Source organism: Mizuhopecten yessoensis, unplaced genomic scaffold (assembly GCF_002113885.1).
Source record: "Mizuhopecten yessoensis strain PY_sf001 unplaced genomic scaffold, ASM211388v2 scaffold7283, whole genome shotgun sequence".
NCBI classification, from domain to species: Eukaryota; Metazoa; Mollusca; class Bivalvia; order Pectinida; family Pectinidae; genus Mizuhopecten; species Mizuhopecten yessoensis.
In genome coordinates this window covers 1709650-1731651 of record NW_018406970.1, presented here as the reverse complement: position 1 = coordinate 1731651, position 22002 = coordinate 1709650, and the positions used below count along the sequence as shown (strand labels likewise).

General features: G+C 37.1%; 2 protein-coding genes across 2 annotated transcripts; one reads left to right on the top strand and one right to left on the bottom strand.

The window, feature by feature from the left end:
• Positions 1–16757, bottom strand: LOC110453373. Its single transcript, XM_021502288.1, has 11 exons — positions 16588–16757; positions 15075–15181; positions 14000–14093; positions 13448–13536; positions 12567–12620; positions 11223–11575; positions 9302–9412; positions 7304–7515; positions 4276–5305; positions 3196–3377; positions 1–2058 (listed from the first exon to the last, which is right to left on the bottom strand). Exons 1-11 carry the CDS (start codon positions 16702–16704, stop codon positions 1942–1944), a joined length of 2466 nt encoding a protein of 821 aa, XP_021357963.1. The 5' UTR covers positions 16705–16757; the 3' UTR covers positions 1–1941.
• A 190-nt stretch (positions 16758–16947) lies between these two features.
• On the top strand, positions 16948–21553 carry LOC110453392 (partitioning defective protein 6-like). The gene is made up of 3 exons (XM_021502318.1): positions 16948–17087; positions 19586–19808; positions 20228–21553. The coding sequence occupies exons 1-3, from the start codon at positions 17025–17027 to the stop codon at positions 20962–20964; spliced, it is 1023 nt and encodes a 340-aa protein (XP_021357993.1). The 5' UTR covers positions 16948–17024; the 3' UTR covers positions 20965–21553.
• The last annotated feature ends 449 nt before the right edge of the window (positions 21554–22002 follow it).

Below are 22002 nucleotides of genomic sequence, written 5' to 3'. Positions count from 1 at the left end.
ATAATGGACTCATCCAGATCAATGAATGGGAGAGTCTACTAAAGTTGCATAGGGGTGAAAGGGTTAAGTGACAATTCATCAACAATACACCAAGTCAAAACATGCCTCCCTGGTGAATTCCAAAGTATCATTATAAATACAAATGTGTAATATAAAATATGTCAAAATCTGAGACAGGCAATGGACTGTACTTATAAAATTAACATAAACAGCATTTTCATCAACCAGGTTCTGAACAATTGAATTAAAAAAACAATTTATGATACTTTTCTGTTTCAGAAATCATGTTTTTCTACAATAAACAGGTTTAATAACCATTCCAGACATTGAAAAAATATATAAATTTTTCACTATATTTAGAAAAAAACACCTGATACATGTGTTTATTTTAGTCGCATGACTCATCTCTTAATGATAGGATAAAATGTCTGGTTATGCAGAATAACAATATCAAAATAGCATGCATGGCATCAATTTTGGCACATGTGTGCAAATGTGGTACATGTAGCACTAGTTTGACAATATAGCTTTCTTGAACCAGGAAATGTTAAGGAGAAAAATAATCTGTGATGACTGCATAATACAGACAGGCAAATCTCAACCAGAGCCTCGGGTGTGACAGTAAAAATACTACCATTGTTTGAGTATACACATGTATATATATGTATGTATAAATGTATAAACAATTGTGATATAAATATGAATTAATCGTATACTCTCATTGTGCATTTTTGCATAAATAAATATCCCATGAAATACAGGTGAATTACAGTAAAATTGCTTGTTAAACCTCTTTTCGTGTAGCAAAAGTCTATTGGCTGAGTAAAGCATTATACACATGCTAGATTTTCATTTCGGTTTGATAACTAAATCCTGGTCTGACATATGAATTGTTAACACACAGTATCTTACTATTGTCATGTAGTGTCATTACATTTCCTTACCAAGTTCAGATGGCACTCATATCAGAATGCCACGACCCAATTTTCGACATCATAATTATTAACTGTGACAACATAAGTGTGGCATTGGCTACCATTTGCTCCCATTAGAAGATGGTTGTTTTCTTTTCTTTACTTAAGATGGTTGTTTTCTTTTCTTTACTTTTAATTTTTATCAAACAATAAATTTATCAAAAGCTGAATTTTGTTGGATTCTTCTGATTTTGTATTATATCAAAATATTTCAAAATGGTAAATAATGAATTTCACTTTTAACAAATTTGGAACTTGTGATTTTCAGTTGGCATTCACGTGACTATGAATACCAACTAAACACTTCAGTGAATTCCTGTCAAAAAATGTAAAAAAAATATCATTTGCAACAAACATCATGATCAATACTAATTCAAATTTTGTGATTTTTAAGTCTAGTTCTAGAAATGAAGTTGAATAAAATATCTTATCTCTTAAAGTTGATGTCATTGTTTTAACATGATTTTAACCAGACTAATGCCAAAAGTACAAAACACACCCACCGACAGCTATGTTGGTGAGATTGATGGTAAAGGATGCAATCTATTAAATCTTACTCAACAGTAATGGAAGATAATAAAAAATACATGTGTGTGTGTGTGTGTGTGTGTGCGCAAACAAAAGCAGACATATAAAAACAATATTTTCAACAAAATGTTATCAAAACTTTTCACAGAAATAATATCTCATTTAACAATCCAGATTCAATGTATTAAATATATATACATATGTACCAGATTAACTTTGTGTTAGGTAAAAATATAGATTTTAAAGCATATACATGTATGTAGAATGTTTGTGGTTCATTCCTACTTTAATCAAGGTAAGTTATTTTTTTGTATCAAATATTAATGTTTCATCACAAAATGTCGCTTGATTAAAAACTGCACCATAAACATTGCCTTGCTTAAAACTGCAGAGATCAAGTTCAAAATCCATGCTATGGCTTCTAGTTAAACATCCCACACTATCCATGTGTGTAGAAATCCACCATCTGGTTTACAAGCCTGTCGGAAAATTTCAGAGCTAGTAATTTTTGTCCTAATTCTGTGGGTGCCGTCAGGTCTGTAAGTGAGGCAAGCAGCTGAAAACAACAGAACAAAGAATGTAAACTAGCAGTAGCATCAAGGATATCCATCAAGGATATCCATCATGGTGCGGTCTTAATTTTAATGTTTAGCATCCTTTAACCCTTTCACCACTGTAGACCATAATGGACTCATCCATACAATGCATGGTAGAGTCTACTAAAGTTACATAGGGGTGAAAGGGTTAACTCTTTCACCACCGTAGACCATAATGGACTCATCCCGATAAATGCATGGTAGAGACCATTTAAGTTACCTAGGGTTGAAAGGGTTAAATTGCTGCCATGGTTTGAGATTTATTGTGTTCAAATGATTTTAAAAGTTATACAATAGTGACATTTTGGCACAATGGAAATATTTCTACATCTAAGTATTTGGTTTGTTTGAGTTGTATGTCCTATTAAAAGCTATGGCCATTAGAGGACAAGCCAGGTTTTGGTGGTGGAAGAAAACTGGAGTATCTTGAGAAAAACAAACAATCTGCCGCCAGTACCTTGTGACTGCACTACATAGGGCTTGCACCCATAACTCAAGAGGTAGAGGGCTAGTGATCGAAGATGGTCAGACACCTTAACCACTTGGCCACAGCGGCCCCACATCCAAATCTACCACAACCTCTAATTCCTATATCAATAGTGTAGTAGGACGAGGAATAGTGATAAAGATAGTGCCGTCACTGGGGCTTGAACCCGTGATCCTTGGCTCTCCAGCCCGATGCTCTACTGCTGAGCTAAAGTGAAATTTGCTACAGCTGACTCTTGTAAGGCAACCTAGCTAATCAATGCACTTCTTTTACACTAATCCAACTTTTTACAATCACCAACCCAGGTTCTTTGACTCCTCGCCAAGGGTTCTCCTACCTTGAAGGGGGAGGGTCAACGGCACCAGTTTGTAGTAGGACGTGGAAAAGTGATAAAGATAGTGCCGTCGCTGGGGCTCAAACCTGCGACCCTTGGCTCTCCAGCCGATGCTCTACTGCGCATGCTGATGAGCTAAAGGGAAATTCCCTACAGCTGATGCTTGTAAGGCAACCTAATCAATGCACTTCTTTTACAATAGTATCCCTAAATCAATAAATCTCATGCTATAATACAAAAGTTAACAAGATCAATATTCCTATTGTCAACACTTACCATGGCCTTGTCTGCGAGGGTAGTGTCCGACAGTGGGAAACACAGGTTCTGTGATAGGCTAGATTGAGGCTGGAGAGACGGGCTCTCTGATTGGCTGAGTTTTGGTGGTTGATAGGATGGCAGGGAATGACAAGTCCAGTCGTCCAGGTCCCGTTTTCTTTTTCTCTTTGTAGACTTTAAAACTGTTATGAAAACACAAGTTAACATTACTATATGTCAGGCAACCTGATGGAGTATCTCTACATGACTTATTCAACATACAGGCTTGCAATTTCCCAGCAACCTTAGTTATATACTAAAGGCATTCCTCGAATATTCATATCTTCTCTGCACCTTTCGAAAATAGAAATATCTTCAGGCGACACCTTGCGGATGATACACAAGGATTGAACGGCAATTTTTCAAATTCATGATGGTATGAATGCAAATTGGTTTCATACATATTCCATGAAACCCGCTATGGCTTCGTAGTAAATTAAAAAAAAATGTCCTTCAATCCTTATATTTACATTTTAATATTTGTTTCTAGTGGTTGTCTCATGTTATTCAAAGTGGGAGGAGATGCTGATCCGATTGCCTTCATAGCCCTATGATGGCAATTTCTTATGGTAATGTTTATAGAGGAACTTGCTGTGCAAATGTAAATATAAATATATACAAATAGACAAGTCTAATTTTGTTGATGAAGATCAAAAGAATCATGTGGCAGAATTACGGTAAAACTACCAAGTTTTGAAATTTGGTGTAAGATTTAAATGACAGGTATCAGATTTAGTAATTGGGAAGAGTTTTATAACTGAACCCAATTATAAAGCTTACTGTAAGCCTTCCATTTTGTGATTACATATTCCAGGGGTGCAGAAAAGATATGTGTATGAAGACCAGATAAGGGGTTGTCCCCAGAATGTCAATCAATGTTAAGTAGGTCAATGGCTGCAGTCCCTTATTTATCCAGTAATATAACCTTATCTAAGTGGCCATTTATGTAATGTATAATTTTCTGAGTGGTCATTTGTAGAATGTCCACTAGTGACCTTATCTGTGGGCCATGGTTGTCCCCAGAATGTCCAGTTATCTTACCTGAAGGGCTGTCCCCAGAAGAAATACTCTCCTGGCTACTGTTAATGATGATAGCCTCAGTGACCGAGTCCTTATCAGTTGGTGTTTTCCCTGTCACATGGCGCTTTTTCACAGTTCCCTGTGATCTGCTCCCCCTGAGCCCTGACACAGCGTGTTCCAATACCTGAGGCTCTGGGGAATTCTGCACCACATCTTCAGTCTGATTTCTCATTTCAGGACTTTGTTGGCAAGAAATGTCTTTGCCGATCACATTTCCTTTTCTCTTGCTTCCTGGAGATGAGGAACTGCTTCCTAATTTAGCCACTGAGAAAGTGAGGCGGCGCCTCTTCACCTGATTGTCGGGTTCACTGTCTGTTTGGGAAGAAGAATACGGTGTTTCTTCTCTCGGTATTTTTTTGACCCTCGCTTTATGTTTTATTGCAACGAGTTCATCGTCTGTCCGGTCTCCGTCACTATCCCCGATATGTCTGTCCTGTTGTTTTGTAGTTGATTGTTGCTCGGTCCTCTCTGGTATCGTTACATTACAGCCGGGGAAACCTTTACTGGGTGTGGCCAGTTTTTCTAGTCTTTTCTCTTCCTCTACATCTAAAGCTTCCAAGGATTTACTGTGTTGAGTCAGTGTGACAGTCTCATCCAAAATAGCGACCTTTCCTCTGTTTGTATCAGAAGAGGATCCGTTCTCTGGGGACACACATGGGATGAATCCCTGTGACTCCGGAATATCACACATCATTATAAATGGTCCTGAATCATTCAAATTCTGACATGAATTTTCTGTTTGGGAGGGAATATTTTCCGGTTGCACGTCAGTCAATCCAAGAATTGTGTTCACGGTTTTAACAACATTATGTCCCGTGTCATTTTCAGTCAGATTTTCAATCGATGCTTCGGAGGCATTTTGCCGTGTAGAATTTGTGAAACCATGACACTGTTCAGGAGAGGTGGCAGACCTTCCGACTCGCTGTGTACTGCCATGACCCGCACCACCTCCAGGAGATGCCTCCTGGAAATTGGAAATCCTATTTTCCCCCTGAAGGGAAGAAAGCAATACACATCATAACCACTATTTTCCTGTGACAGCAGAAACAAAATCATGACATGCATACATATCCCTGGATAATTACAAATGAATACAAAATTTCGTATTTTATTTCCTCATTTTACAATTTGCATACAGGACATCGCTGATAATGTTATGTGTCAGACCGATGGCAATGTGATATTTAAGGATTAACTTGAATATATTTTTTATGTTATGGAGATATAACACAAAGAAACGGAGTGTACTCTAAATAAACCATGAAGCGGTTTATGATGAGAGCACACTCCGGTTTTTTGTGTTATAGCTACATAACATAAAAAATATATTCAAGTTAATTCTTATAATTTAATCTGCTATACACAATCCCTGTGGAAATCCACTTTTATTGATGGACTCTTTTCTCTTAAAAATTATTACGCCGCTGTATCAGCCAATCAAAAGCGACGTTACAAACGGCGACGTCATTTTTTTTTACGTTATGGGATGATAACATAAATTTTTAAGCCAATGAAAATGCTTGTTACAAGCAAGATTAAATTGTAAACATATATATGTGACATTAAAAGAACTACTGTATTTCTGTAAAAAATATCCCACTTTTCATATCAAGGTGAAGAGTATATATATATAGTGTATGCATTTTTCAAGAGAAAGATGATAGTGATGGCACCTCCTTAGGTTTCATTAAGCCAGGGTGGGAAAATGTACATCATTGATTTCATAGCATCTAATTATAAATTTTATGTGCTATTTTGGAGTGATGGGCTGGTGATCAATTAAGATGGATAATTGATCCATTTGGTTCTGATTCCAATAATTCCATAATTGATTCATTATTGAAACCAAAGCGTCAAATGTATACAATGTAAAATATGCATTGAAAGACATTTGTCCTTATAATTAGGACTTTTCCCATAGGATCGACAAAACTGAATAAAGTTGCTTGATATTACTGCATGAAATGTAACATGAAGCACTGTGTAATTGAACTGTTTCCACCGTACCTGAGTATCTGTCCTTTCCATTGGTGTTACATCTTTTCTTCCTGTAAAAGTCAACCAATCGGCTTTTAAAATGCTATCAATATCTGTTCATTCAGAGTTTAATGCTCTCAGCTATGACAGACATATTCGACATTCATAATTCAAGGAACAATTTAGCTAAGTATTTTTTTTTATAACCATGTCACGAAAATCTTCATGATTATACAGTTTGATACACTTCAGGGACATTACTTGTCGAGATATTGACAAGATACACTTTTTCTTGACGTTCTTGATCAGTAATGAAGAAATCCTTAACTGTACAGCCGTACGTTTTAGCGGCAGCTGTCGGTGAATTTCTGGCTAACAAAAATGTCTTTCTAGCCGAGGAGAGAAGGTAACTTCTCGCTAATTTACCTATCCTCTCTGGAATACAAGTACATGCATTTATTCCATCTCAAACATCGTTATAAATGAGTGATCTTTTTTTACGTTTAAACCTTTTGATATCATACTTTCTGCGGTTTGAAATTCTCCCTGGCAGCACCCTCTCAGTGCATGCTTGCTCTTACTGAACCTGTTCGCTTTTATTCAAATCCAAATGTGAACAGAAATATCATATTAGAGGTATATCTTATGATACTTATAATTGTTACTTGCGATGTATTGTGTCAATTCAACAAGAATGTGTTATGTGTGTACTCAGACTCATAACTGACACTGTGTTGTCGGAAAACAGCGTAGTGCTGTACATGTTTATATCTCACTGAAAGGCCTGGATATTGCGCTATTTTGAGTATGTCATTTGACTAATTTGACTTATTGAAGATATTCTTTTTTTTTATGTTAAATCATGATCAGTGCACAAATACTTTGTTCCATTTTGTTCTGGGGCCCTCTGTGCAAAAGATAACAATTTTTTTAAGTAACTTATTTCATATCCAATGTATTCATTTGAAGTGGCTTCCGGAACAACTTCGCCCTCTTTATTCCAACTGAATACCTCCAAAACACAGGAAAAATCATTACAGCCTATTGATTCATCTGATATATGCATACCTTTTTTCGGTGGTGATGGCCGACCCAACGTCTCCATGCTCGACACATCATCGATCAGTGTGTGACGCACGTAGCTTTCAATCTTATCACTTGAGCCCACCTCCTCAGAACTGGCAGTCACACTCGTCTCTGGCGGCATGTAACCTTCTTTCCATTCTGCAACACAAATATGCTTCATTTGAAACGTGTAACTATGGACTCTCCAGAAGCGATTAACCAGTCTGTATGAAAATGGGTTTGTTGTTTCTTGTACAGTATAAGCCTTGTAGAAATTTGAATTCTAAATAAGTTTTGACTCTAGTAATTGCCAACTCGATGATGTGTGGGTGTTATCACGGATTCCAATAATTGCCCATCCCCTAACTCGATGATGTGTGGGTGTTATCACTGATTCCAATAATTGCCCATCCCCTAACTCGATGATGTGTGGGTGTTATCACTGATTCCAATAATTGCCCATCCCTAACTTGATGATGTGTGGGTGTTATCACTGATTCCAATAATTGCCCATCCCTAACTTGATGATGTGTGGGTGTTATCACTGATTCCAATAATTGCCCATCCCTAACTTGATGATGTGTGGGTGTTATCACTGATTCCAATAATTGCCCATCCCTAACTTGATGATGTGTGGGTGTTATCACTGATTCCAATAATTGCCCATCCCTAACTTGATGATGTGTGGGTGTTATCACTGATTCCAATAATTGCCCATCCCCTACTTATCCTTATCATCTGTTCTAATAATCGCCTGGGCTATTATTAGGACCAATATGGTAAAAACATTTGCATAGCTCCAAAATAATCACTGAAATAAACCTTAAAGAGCCCTACATCTACCAAATATGAGATACATAAAATTATCAATAAATTTAATACATCACAGTAGGGCTGCAACGATACGTTGACATGACGATACAATACGTATCACGATACTGTTGTCATGATACGATACATATAGTAACAGTAGAAGCAAAGAGAAAAGTTTTTAATGGCAATATTACAACTGGAAATAGACTTGGTCCAAAACGGGCATGACTTTCATACAATTCAAGTCTAATGATCCTGACCTGTATGCCGAGCTGGAGCTGTCATCTGCCATGTTGGAACCAATATGAGAAGACTAAAATTCAGAAGCGACAAAATCAGGAAAATATGGTAGGTGTATTGTAACCTCCCCAAAAATATAGTGTATTGTACCATTTTCAAAACGTCCCAATATGTCAACACATGATATATTGTTGCATCCCTACATTACAGACTGCCAGCTGGAGGTTTATGCTTTGTCCGACAGACAAATTTAACCCACACAAATGTACATAAGTAACATGTGAACTATGTCACAGAACTGAATTAACTATGGTTAAACTATATATACATGTAACAAACTGAATACATTGGCCATTCAATAAGCTTATAATTATGGACCGACAATTTTCAGTGTGATCAGCCAATATTTTCAGTATTTCCAAACTGAAATTTACAAAAAAATATGTTTTAAATGATTCTGATGATGAAGGCTTGGTCAGGTCTGAGTAATGGTATTTTTTGGTAGCCCGCTCACTAAATACTCCCTTTGACCTGTTCTGCTCTCATGTAATAGCATTAATATTACAAATATTTAATTAACATTTACAGCTTTTCCATGATATTGTCTATTTTTCAATAATGAAGTTGTTCATCATATTTATTGTACAAACAGACACTAATACTAAGTTTGAATTTGAGGGAAATTTACGCATAAATTGCAGTAAAAATTATTTTAACTGGTCGACAGTCTCTGCACCCTAACATAACAAAACATCATCTGATTCTGATGAACTTGGTCAATATCTATACTAAATCTATAAGAGACTAGCATACCCTAATACAGATCAGTGTTAAAAATACAATCTTTTATGAAATTAGTGTATGTGGAAGGTCAACAAATTCAAGCTCAAACCTGCAATTTCCTCTAAAATGAGTCGCTCATGTTCTGGTATTAAAAGCTCGGCAATTATGAAGGGTCTCCTCAGATCCTGGTTATTGGAAATTTCCCTGTTGCCAGAGGTCTCTGTAGAACACACAAAAAAACAATCATAACATTTAATCTATACAGTAGCTTTGGTGAATAAAAAACTAAAGAATCTCTGTCAAGACATGAATGCCCCTGCTCCAATACAAATGAATTTGAATGTCATTTTTTGACAGAAAGTATTGGTTAGAGTTGACGGGGACCAGTTACTCATTCAACTGGCGATATAACTTGTGTAACAGGAAAGAGAGTAAAGAGCTTTCACCCGGAATCAAACCCGTGATCCCAGATTTCTTAATCGAATGCCCTACCACTGAGCTAAAGGGAAATTCCCTCTAGCACAAAGCTGGAAGACAACCGCATACCTAGATGTTAAATTAAAATCTGCAATATTACTTCCCCCCTTTTTAAATGTGTGCGCCCTAGAACACCACAATAACCCAGGTTCTAACTCTGTCACCTCAGGGAGGGCCACATACACTATTTGTAACAGGAAAGAGAGTAGTGTGCTTCTACCGGGGATTGAACCCGCAATCCCGGACTACCTAGTCAGATGCTCTACCACTAAGCTAAAAGGAAATTCCCTCTTGCTCAAAGTCAAAGTTAAAAGGCTACCATTACTCTATGTACAATTCAAAACTGTACAACTGAAATTCTTAAATGCCATTATCATAAGAATAACTTTCGATATTGCGCCCCTATCTAGCTAAAATAAGGAAGCCTCTTGTGCTTTACAATCCATAACAACTGATACAATCAATACAATTAGAGAACTTCTTAGGAGATACCTTATCTGAGAAGGCTGGAGTCTTAACCGCACAGCTAAATTTTCCCATAAGTAAACAGATATAGCATGTTTGGAATAGGAAATCTGTATATCAATCTATTTATTGTAAGAAAGTAAAAAAAAATTTAGGAAGCACAGTGGTCTAGTGTTAGGACGCCAGGCTCATGACCGAAGGGTTGCGGGTTTGAGTCACAGCACGGCACTGTGTTGTATCTTTGAGCAAGATACTTTACTCCACTTGTTTCAGTCTACTCAGCTGTAAATGAGTATGTGGTTGGGCAGTGCTAGAATTGTAGAATGCTAGCTATGAGCGTCGAAATGGCAGCACCGGCTGTATGCTCCCCAGGGAGTTGAGAAAGATGTTGGCTGGTTGCAAAGGCCCTATAACCACGGAAAATAATTTGTGAACCGCTTTGAGACGACCTACGAACTAGGTTGTGATAAAGCGGTATATAAGAACCTCAAATTATTATTGTTATTATTGAAAGATAACATCTCAAGTCATCCTCTTAGTTCCAGAGGTTGTGCTCTCTTAAGATTTCTGCACCCCTTATAACACGTTGTGATGAAATTGAAGGCTTGTGGATGACAAAGGTAGTTTGATTTGTTAACCCTTTCACCCCTATGTAACTTAAGTAGACTCTACCATGCATTGATATGGAGGAGTCCATTATGGTCTACAGTGACGAATTGCGTGGCAGTACTAGTGAAATGGTAAAATTGGCCAGCTTTGAAGTTAGGTGTCGCTCCTCTGAAATCTTCAAAGGCCTTTTATTTTGTTTTGTACTGTCATGATATTTATTTTTACCTGAGAACAATCAAACAGCTATCTTTGTGCCTTCAAATTTGTTATGACATATTCCAGGGGTTCAGAACACACAAGTTAGCGTGACCCCTTAATTTCCAAGTATGCCCAACATTGGTTCAGAACTTAAACATGAAATGTTCCAACTCACTTCAAAGTAATTAATTTTTATATAAGTAACTGTTTATATTTCTCTAAACAAAATACCATTTCTGCTTAGCATTTTTTCACGTCAGTCTTCCTGACTGAAAACCTACCGTTCTGTGTTGTCAGACTGGGTGTTTTCTCCTGTCTTCCCTGCCTTGTGTTGTCATTCTGTTTATCTTGTCCCGCCAATTCCTTCGTCTTATCCTGCTCAGACGTTTCCTCTTGTCTATACAGTCTGGTTGTCCCTTCTTTCGTCCCTTGTCTGGTCATCATGTTTTGAGTTCCCTGCGTAGCCATTTCCCCATGCATTTCTTCGTTAGTTGTTTCTTTATGTGCATCGTCTTTGGCCATTTCTTCCAGTAGCTGTGTGAGAGTAACACTGGCCACCGACTCGTTATGCTGTGATAAATGGGATGTTGTTGGTTTTGAATTTTTCTGCTCTTCTTCTCTCTGCCATTCAATTCTGAAAAAAGTGCAATAATTCTAAATGTTACCGGTATCTGGCCAAAGACGTTGCATCACTGAAAACCAAGATTTAAAACCAAGGCCCCTTTTGCATATCGGGTTGAACCGTTTCAACCAGCTGAACCTGAAAAGAAAGTGACATGCTCCAGATCTGAACTGAGACTCGCCTGAGGAATATAGGGCACATGGGTATCGAGGGGTCAAGATGTGCTTGACCGAAATTAAAATGCTTACAATTGCTAATTATCGTTATTTTTATTATAAAACAAGGTTGATTCACCTTAGAGGATAGTTTAGGATATGTTATTTAATTCTGACTTTAAAGAAGGACATGCTAATCTTGAATAATTATTATTCATTTGTCAATAGAAAACTCTGAAAATGTGCATTTTTTAGTGCTTACAGTTCGGTCCAAGTGTGTTCGTTTATTACGTAATATTTCTGCAAAACCTGAACCGTTTCAACCAAGATACCCGAAGGCGACCACCGAAAAGCTTGATCATGACAAAAGCTTTTATTACAATCATTTAAAATTAAAGCTGATGTGAAAGACCTTTTTTCCTTTGTCAGAGTGATGTCACAACAGATCTCCATACAGAGAAAACTCAGGTCTGCATCAAGGAATCATATATGTAACTTAAGTGCTGAAATATGCTACTTCGAGGCTCCAGAAACGGTATTATGCCCAGTGTGCGCCACCTCGTTTTTGAGACAACAAGACTAGTTCAATCCTTTGATGTACATCAAAAGAATTTTGCAATCTAATAACAGTTAAAATTGACTGGCTTTTAAGTCGGGTGTCGCTCCTCTGTAATCTTCAAAGGACAGTTATCAGCCTAGTGATTGGTCAGGATTTTTTTTACCTGAGAACAAAACAATCAAACAGCTATCTTTGTGCTTTAAAATTTGTTATGACATATTCCAGGGGTGAAGAGAGCACACGTAAGTGTAAACCCTGGAGTCTCGAAGATATAACATATGTAACTCACTGTTTTTCTTCCCATAGTTCCTTGGTTTTCTTCTGTATTCTCGCATCTGCCTCGCTGCAAATATAAACATTAGTCTTAAGTGCACATCCTCACTACTGAACAGTTAAATCAGACTTATGATCATATGATAAGATCAGGGTAACTTTGAAAGAAACTGAACGGTACAAGCCATTGGCAGGCATTCAGATATGTAAATATTTCAGTCAAATAATTAGATGCTAAAATTTGCATAGGACTTTGAGAAATGAAAAAGTCTACTCTACTTATTATGTTAATTAAAGATATCCTTTTGATCTGATAAATATACAGGACAACAGCTGGAGAACCAGTTCCCTATAAATGTATTAGATAATAGACAATGGTCAAGTGCTACACAAATTTCACGGTTTCCCAACAAAACGCCATTTCGTTTGTACATTAATTTTTGGATTACATCAAACTTGTAATAACTTGGTGGACCTATAAATTTGTGGATGAAGGTTACCCACAAAATCAACTACATTATGAAAATTAATGATTTCACATTACAGGCCAATGTCTTGGATCCATTTTAAAGGAACTAGAAAAGGGCTAACTGCTCCCGTACTAAGACTTTCCCTATAATCTGAACCGAAGATAACTGTGTGAGTTACTCTAAGTTTAATTAGGAATACAGTGCCTTAAAATTAAAAAGAAAACCAATTCTGGAAAAAATTTGAGTTAAAATATGATCTGACAAACAGCTTCTTATAAAGACCAAACTTTATTTTTACCACAAAATGTTTCACATTGTATTGATGTGGAAATAGAGGCAGCAAGCAATGCCTGTATCGACGAATGACCTATTAAAGTTCTCCTATTAACTCCTATTAAAGCCAACATAGATATGTGGTATATAGTACCAGTGGACGAGTCTGTGTTTCCTCTGGAAGCCTTCCTGGAGATCCCAGAGCCTGAACAGGTTGATATGAAGAACAAACTCGCACTGCGCCTGTAGACAAACAAGCAATCATGTCATCGTTACAGTATATTTCCTGTGATTAGACTTTGACCTTCATCTTTTATTTATACAGAAAGAGATTTCTTAAACAGACTATGAAAACATCTTCTTACTATACTTGTGTGAGTAAAGCAGTCAAAAATTCAAATCCACATTAATATTTATCTCAATGAATGCAAGGAGTACCAGCTAAAGTAAAATCGGTCAAAACATCGTAATTATATCTCAACATCTAAATAAAAACCACTATTTCACATTCTCCCACACCAAAATCAAATCAGAAATGGACGAACTAAATGTAGTAATATGTTATGACTACATATTTTCGCTAAATGTGATTTTTTTTATGTGCAATATTAGCAACCTTGTTTAATACCAGAAAAAAACAATATTCACAATCATATCAACTAAATACTGATGTCATATTCATATACACCGATCAGCAATAACATACCAGATTCCTGTGGGGTCGGAATTCCGTGTGGTACTCGACAACCAGCAGGAGGGCCTGGTTCCAGTCTAATGGGCAGCTGTCAGAATCCTCCTGTCTGGAACGAAGCAGAACTAAAAAGCTCAATTCCGTAAATAAGCCCACCCCGAACTCCTTAGACCAATTTTGCTGGCATTGACAGTTTATTCCTTTCACCCCTATGTAACTTTAGTAAACTCTACCATGCATTGATCTGGTTGAGTCCATTTTGGTCTACAGTGGTGAAAGGGTTATAATATACAATTATCATGCAAAACTAAAAAAATGTTGTGTCAATGATTAACATATCAATATATCAAAGGAATTTACCCCTTGATTCAAGAGTATCTAGCACTAACCCTCGGGTTGAAGGAAGCTTCGAATTCGGATTAAACAATCAAGGATATCACTAGGGGTAAAGAATTTCTCTGTAATTCCCTCTTTGTAAGGGAAGATTCTTTTATTCAATTTTTAAAATAACATCATATTGACAACATACTGTACTAGTTTTAGCAGTTGTTACATTTTAATACTTTTCTTACTACTTCGGAACACTTCATATGAATTCGCTATAAAGCTCATGTTTATAATTTATTTTATGATCATTTTCAATTTATGAAATAAAACACCTGGATAAATTAATGTAACTTTTTTTCCTGGTTCAAAACAATCTGGTCTGAACTCTACTATATGTATGTATGAAGCAGGAGATATGTAGTATACATATATTTCGTAAAAGTGTAGCGGAACTGGACTGGGCTGATCATTGGCAACTAGGTACACGTAGATCAAATGGTAGAGCGTCTGTCTAGAGTTATAAACGAGCCCTGGATTTTAACCTTGGTCTGGCTGTGCATTTTTTCCACTCCTTGCTCATTTGGTGCCTGTGACCAACCCTTGTTTCAAGTACTGGGTGAAAGCTTGGCAAGGGGAAACTCAAACCTGGGTTGTAAATAGTGATGTCTTTGGGAGGTACCAGTATAGACTGAAGAGTTTATTTACGCTCCTATTACAGAATCATACAAAATTTCTGCGTGTTATATTGTCAGACATGACTCACTCCTTCCTGAACTTCTCCACTGCCTCCGCCGAGAACACTGCCCGGATGATAACATCCCCATCCGCCACCTCTCGCACCATACTGCCATCAGCCGTTGTCTCCACATGCTGCAATTATCAATTCAACAGTAACAATCCAGGTATTCTGTACAGAATATATCGACACCATATATATAACATAAATTAATTCAAAGGCACTTACGATTCTGAAACTTAAATAATTTGGGTATATTTTTATATCAAATATGATTTTGCCAATGGTGCAAAGACACTTTTCAGAAGTACCTCGCCATGCATAGTCCAAATTATTCTGACGTTTTATCGACTTTTTTTTATATCGATCTGGCATCGATTAACGCCAGAACTCTGGCCCTCTATAACATACGGGAAATAAGCAACCCGCGCCAGGGTCGCTCTTCAAACTGATATAATTATTTTAGAAACAAATTGAAATTGTCATTATTTATTTTGCAAAGAGTGGTAAGCCTTTGATGTTTTCTTCGATCAGTTCTTGATCTATCATTATCTCCTGTAACATTTTGTGAGATTTCAGTAATTGGCTCGTATTCCTATATGTATAACTGATATAAGCGAGTTTTTGGCAGATACTGGATAACAACAGATATCGTACAACACTGAAAACTACAGACCATCCTTCTTCCCACGTACACTATAACCGATTGGAACGCTCTAAAAGAATCCCCCATCAGCGCAACTACGGTCGACAAGTTCCGTAGTAGCCTCAAAAACTAATTTTTACTCCACTCCTCCTCCCCGGATATTCAATTTATTAATTTTATCCGGAACCTTACAGATACAGATACCAAATCCGTGAAATCTCCTGTAACATTTTGTGAGATTTCAGTAATTGGCTCGTATTCCTATATGTATAACTGATATAAGCGAGTTTTTGGCAGATACTGGATAACAACAGATATCGTACAACACTGAAAACTACGGACAATCCTTCTTCCCACGTACACTATAACCGATTGGAACGCTCTAAAAGAATCCCCCATCAGCGCAACTACGGTCGACAAGTTCCGTAGTAGCCTCAAAAACTAATTTTTACTCCACTCCTCCTCCCCGGATATTCAATTTATTAATTTTATCCGGAACCTTACAGATACAGATACCAAATCCGTGAAATCTCCTGTAACATTTTGTGAGATTTCAGTAATTGGCTCGTATTCCTATATGTATAACTGATATAAGCGAGTTTTTGGCAGATACTGGATAACAACAGATATCGTACAACACTGAAAACTACGGACAATCCTTCTTCCCACGTACACTATAACCGATTGGAACGCTCTAAAAGAATCCCCCATCAGCGCAACTACGGTCGACAAGTTCCGTAGTAGCCTCAAAAACTAATTTTTACTCCACTCCTCCTCCCCGGATATTCAATTTATTAATTTTATCCGGAACCTTACAGATACAGATACCAAATCCGTGAAATCGTCCCCCCGTCCCCCCGCCCCCGATAGTTACTAACTTTCTACCACACTTACTCTAATCACATCGATGGTTTGACCCTTGTGTTTCCGTGTTGGACTGCAAATACTGTTGACAATCCACGGAGATTGACGAAGTGAACGGGTGCGTGGCCCAAATTTTGATAAGGACATCTTGCCTTCAGCACATTTCGCTTTTGAGCTTTCGCGCCATCTTGGTATTTTTTGTAAACAAAATCTCAAACCAAAGTATCAAACAGGATGCACTATTCTAAATTAAACAGTTTTCTAATCAAATGGTTAAATGCTATAAAAACATAAAGTCTTTTTTACGTTTTCATACATTAAATAAGGATTCTTCACAAAATATTACGTTTTAAGGATATTGTACATAACATCTCGTGACGTCATCGGAAAACGCTTACTCAAACATAAAAAATATTGTTGTTGGAATTTGCTATACTCAGCTGCCCGTTTAGGGCCCAAACTTCACTATGTCGAGGTCTGCACGGATGCCGCACAGGCAGCAGAACGGAATGGTGGAAGTAAAAAGCAAGGTATGCCCGAACAGTGAATATAAATTGAGCTGAATGTACAGGTAACGCGATAATACAAAGGTGTGTCACTCTACCTGTCTCACTTCCTGGGGTCTATATTAGCTTTAATTCACGTCCATTTGTTTACATTCCATAAACTGATTTTACTTTTACCTGAAATGTACAAAAAATGGTTTCAAATATAGACGCAGTGACGGTAATATCTATATATCTATATATGCGATAACGCTTGTCATAAGGCCACAAATGCCTACCTAACCCCCCCCCCCCTCCGGCCAATATTTTGTATGGTGTGTACTCGGTAAGATTACATAATTTAATTTACATTTCGATACTGTTAATTCGTCTGGATGTGTCTCATTATCAGTATTTTTGTACAGCTATTGTTTTTAGTTAAGTTCCGCATGAGTGCACACTAATTGCTATGTATATTGCAGACTGGGTCACACCTGTTACATTTTCTATAAATCACTACAACAGACTGTCTGGTAGGGCCAGTTGTCACATGTACTATTATATTAGCTGCCTTATGCATGAGTCATACTCTAGTGGAATCTATGATTATCTGTGGTCAATTTTCAACTGGATGAAATATGGAGGCTAAGATAGGAATTTTATAGAAGATTGATATAGGCCTATATGCGTGACATTGCACACATAGTTATTGATGATGATGTTGCATAATATGGAATGTAAAAAAAATGAATAAAATACATTCTTTTTGATAAGCAGAAAAATGTCCAGGAGTGTCCAATTTTTTCAAAGTGCATGTACTCTTTCATGTTTGCCCGGGCAAGTAGACCTTAAAATCAACTTGCCCAAGTATGATTTGTACATGCTCCATAAGATGGATATTATGCTGACAAAAGAAAACATTTTTATTTTTTTTTACATAAAATTGATTTTTATTGAAATATTTTAGCGGTTGTTTTTTCAGTAATTTTAAGTATCATAATAAAAATGATTTAGTATAAATATCATATATCTAATTTGTTTTACCTTCTTTTCCTGTTGTATATTTTTTAATTCCTGAAATCCGGGTCTGGATTTTAAATTATTAGTCATGCGTCGCCAATGCCACTTCCTGTTTGATAAACAGACATTCTTTCAGGCCAAAAAATTTCCCTCAGTTGTACATACATGTACAATGAATAATTCAATAAGTTAGTCAATCCTTTTGCATATCACTATTGTATAATTTAGCTGGAGTATCAGTTATTTTCATCAGCCTGAAAATCTGAAACATTGTCAGAATTCCTTAAAAGGAAAAATGAAGTTGTTTTTCATGATTTTTTGTTTGTTACATAATTATTTAAGTGTATTTTATTCTTTATTTACCCCATGTTGAAGGGAGGGAGAAAACCAGTACATTTATGTTGCACCTGCTCCGGGTAAATTGATAAACTTTTTGCACTTGCCTAAGCGTTAAAACTGGTTAACCCAAGCAAGTTAAGGTCATGATCATAGGAGTGTATTGCTAAGCGGAAATAGGAAGTACATCCCTAGTTGAAAACCCAATGTAGAGAGACAGTATCACAATTTCCACATATTCTAATGTTTAATATTAAACTGCTGAATATTGTATGTTGTTTATTGACAGAACAGTGTTCTTTCAATATTAATGTATTTCAAAGCAATCCAGACATTAATTCAGTTGTTTTTTAATCAATGAGTCACATGTATCCATTTTTCTGTACTTTTTCCGGCTACCTATTTCACTACTGTGAAGTTTTTCAAGAACGATAACTCTTACATGCAATTATTTATGTGCATATGGTTTTATTATAAAATGTCAATTTTTAATCGTTTATAGATAATTAATTTTACACAATTTTCAGCATTTATGAAATTGATATACATTAATGCGATACTAATCTATGTCACTATCATTTTTGTTGATATTATTATGCCAAAAAATGTGTGTTTCATTTTTTTTTCAAAATTCACTCTTTTTTACATACATTTCCATTTAAAATCCTTAAAATTCTGACAACCTATATTTTTTTTGTTGCAGAAAATTTTCTTTACTTCAAAGCAATATAACTACTAAATTTGAAGAAATTCTACTGAGAAATGGTGACACAATCCTATTACCTTAAGTGGATTTTTAAACCTACTGAATGTCTACTCTAAATGCCAAAACAATTGAAAGCAGACATTATTCATACAATTATTTCAAGAATTCTGTAGTCTGTTATTGGCCCATGGCCTAATTGTTGACAAAGTTGATTCATCAGAGCACCACTATAAAATGATATACTATGATGCAGTATTGATAGAATCCATCCCTGATTGTAGGTATGGATATATATAAGGTACGGTAATTCAAACTTCTGCTCTATATTCTATCCTGAGGGTTTGAATTACCTTAGCCATATATACCTCACATCGGAGATTGATTCTATTTCTTGTTTGTTGTCTTATACCTGTGAAAACAGGGATATCTCGGTCTAGTATGCAAGAATAACTTATACATGCTGTGATCTTGACCCTTTCAGTTTGATGCAGAGTTCCGAAGATTTGCTATCGACAACAGTCAGAAGTGTGAGTTTACTCAGTTTGAGGAAACGCTCGGTAAAATACACAGCCTCGAGGACATTCCCTTTGTTGTGACGTACACCGACCACAATGGAGACCTGCTTCCTATCAACAACAATGACAACTTTTTCAGAGCTGTCACCATGGCCAAACCGCTACTGCGGGTCATGATTCAGCGCAAAGGTAACAGTCTTTACTGCTATAGAGCATAAGGTTAAATCCATTCAGTAAAAGTCATGGTTTAGCTTAAAGAACAGGGCTCAACACTAAGGGTAGCCCAATAGTGTGAGACTAATAAAATCTCCAACTGGACAGGCTAGTGATTCTAAAATCTGCTAGCCCAACTGACTTGTCAAAAATTGATATTACTTATTATGTTGAATAATACTAGATTTGCACCTGGACTAGTAAAATTGCAAATTAACCCGACTGTCGGTGGTTTTCAAAAAATGAATTTCTAGCCATCCATAGTTAACATTTAACTTATATTCAATTTCTTATTTTTTTATTTTTTTTTTTACATTTTACAATACAAATGTCTTTACATTGTTTATTTACACAGTACCATTCAACAACATTCTCAAAATTGTTTGAAATTTCAGGGGAGAGCTATGGTGAAGCCAATGGTTACGGAACACTAGGTGTGAAACGGCGTAATCCGATCAGCAAGCTGATGAATGCGGAGGCTCCTCCAAAGCCTCGCATCAACATCAGCATGCCGGAGGATTTCCGAAGAGTGTCGGCCATTATTGATGTCGATGTTGTCCCTGAAACTCACCGGCGTGTAAAGCTGATGAAGAACGGCTCAGACAAGCCTCTGGGATTTTACATCCGTGATGGCACAAGTGTGCGTGTGACACCCCATGGACTAGAGAAAGTGCCTGGCATTTTCATTTCAAGACTTGTGCCTGGTGGCCTGGCAGAGAGTACTGGGCTGTTGGCTGTGAATGATGAGGTGTTGGAAGTGAATGGTATCGAGGTCGCAGGCAAAACCCTGGACCAAGTTACAGACATGATGGTGGCCAACAGCGCCAACCTCATAATCACAGTGAAGCCAGTCAACCAGCGTATGACCCTCGCACCAATGCGGGGGTCATCGGCCCGCACCTCACAAATGTCGACTGGTTCACAAAAGTCCCAGGGCTCATATCATTCCTCCAAGTCGTTTGACAGTGACATTCCTCTGATCCATGAACAGGAGGATGAAGATGACGAGGTTGAGGATCACCTGACGCGCCACGGCGACCATTTTGAACGAGGCAGTGAACACAACCTCAGTCATCACAGCGACGCCAGTCTCGACACGGAAAGCAAGGACAGTGCCGTTGTCACCTTATAGGGCGTCATGTGTATCAATATTAATGCATGTCATATATAAGCGTACAAATGTTTTAAGTGTATTCAGCAATGTAACATTTCGAGATGTGGTGTCAGGGCTAAATCGTGGTTTAACTAGGTTTTATTGCCCTCGTAGGCTATTTTTTTTAAGTTGCTTGTGTGTATCAGACCAATTTTTAGTCCCAACTTCAGTGAAAGGAATTCTTTGTGGAATCATTTTAAAAATGATGATGAGTTTTAACCAAAAATGTAATGGATGTGTTTAGACTGTCGTTGACTAGTTTGAATTTGACACGTTTTTTTGAAGAACTGATATCACATCATTCCCTTTCCCATTTGATTAGGTAACTTACATTGATTAGTTATACTGGGGGGGGGGGATTCTGCACAAAAGATGACTCATTGACCCCTACAATTTTAAACTGGTCTTTTCTAGGGTACATTCGCGTATCCGGTTGAAACAATTGAACCTGTAAAGAAAACGACAGGTACAGATCTGAACCCAGGCTGAACTCGGGAACATTTGGTACGTGTAGATTGAGGGGTCCAGACGTACCTGACAGAAACTAAAATGCTGACTTTTGCCAGTTTGTGTTATTTCTTTCTAAAACAAGGTCAAGCCACATGTAGTTTTTAAGATTCTTTGTGTAATTCAGTGGACGCATGAGAGAAGGTCATAATATTCTTGATACATTGTTTTTTTATTCTCCGAAACTTTGCATTTTTAGCTCTGCTTATAGAACGGTCCAAGTGCGTTCGTTTATCGTGGGAAATTTCTGCACCACGCGCACCGTTTCAACCGGTAAACGCGAATGTAGCCCTATTCTTTGATTCAGTAAGATTAAAATGTGACTTTAGGGGGTGCATGGGTTAAGGTCCTCAGATGTGGCAGAATATCTTGCATAATCTAAAACTACGTAATATTTTTTCTGGAAACTTCGTGCTTGTCGGGCGTTTTGTACACAACATACAAGATGTCATATTGTGTTCCTGTGTTAATGCCTCTGCACTATCTTTAGATGCCTGGTAGATCACAATA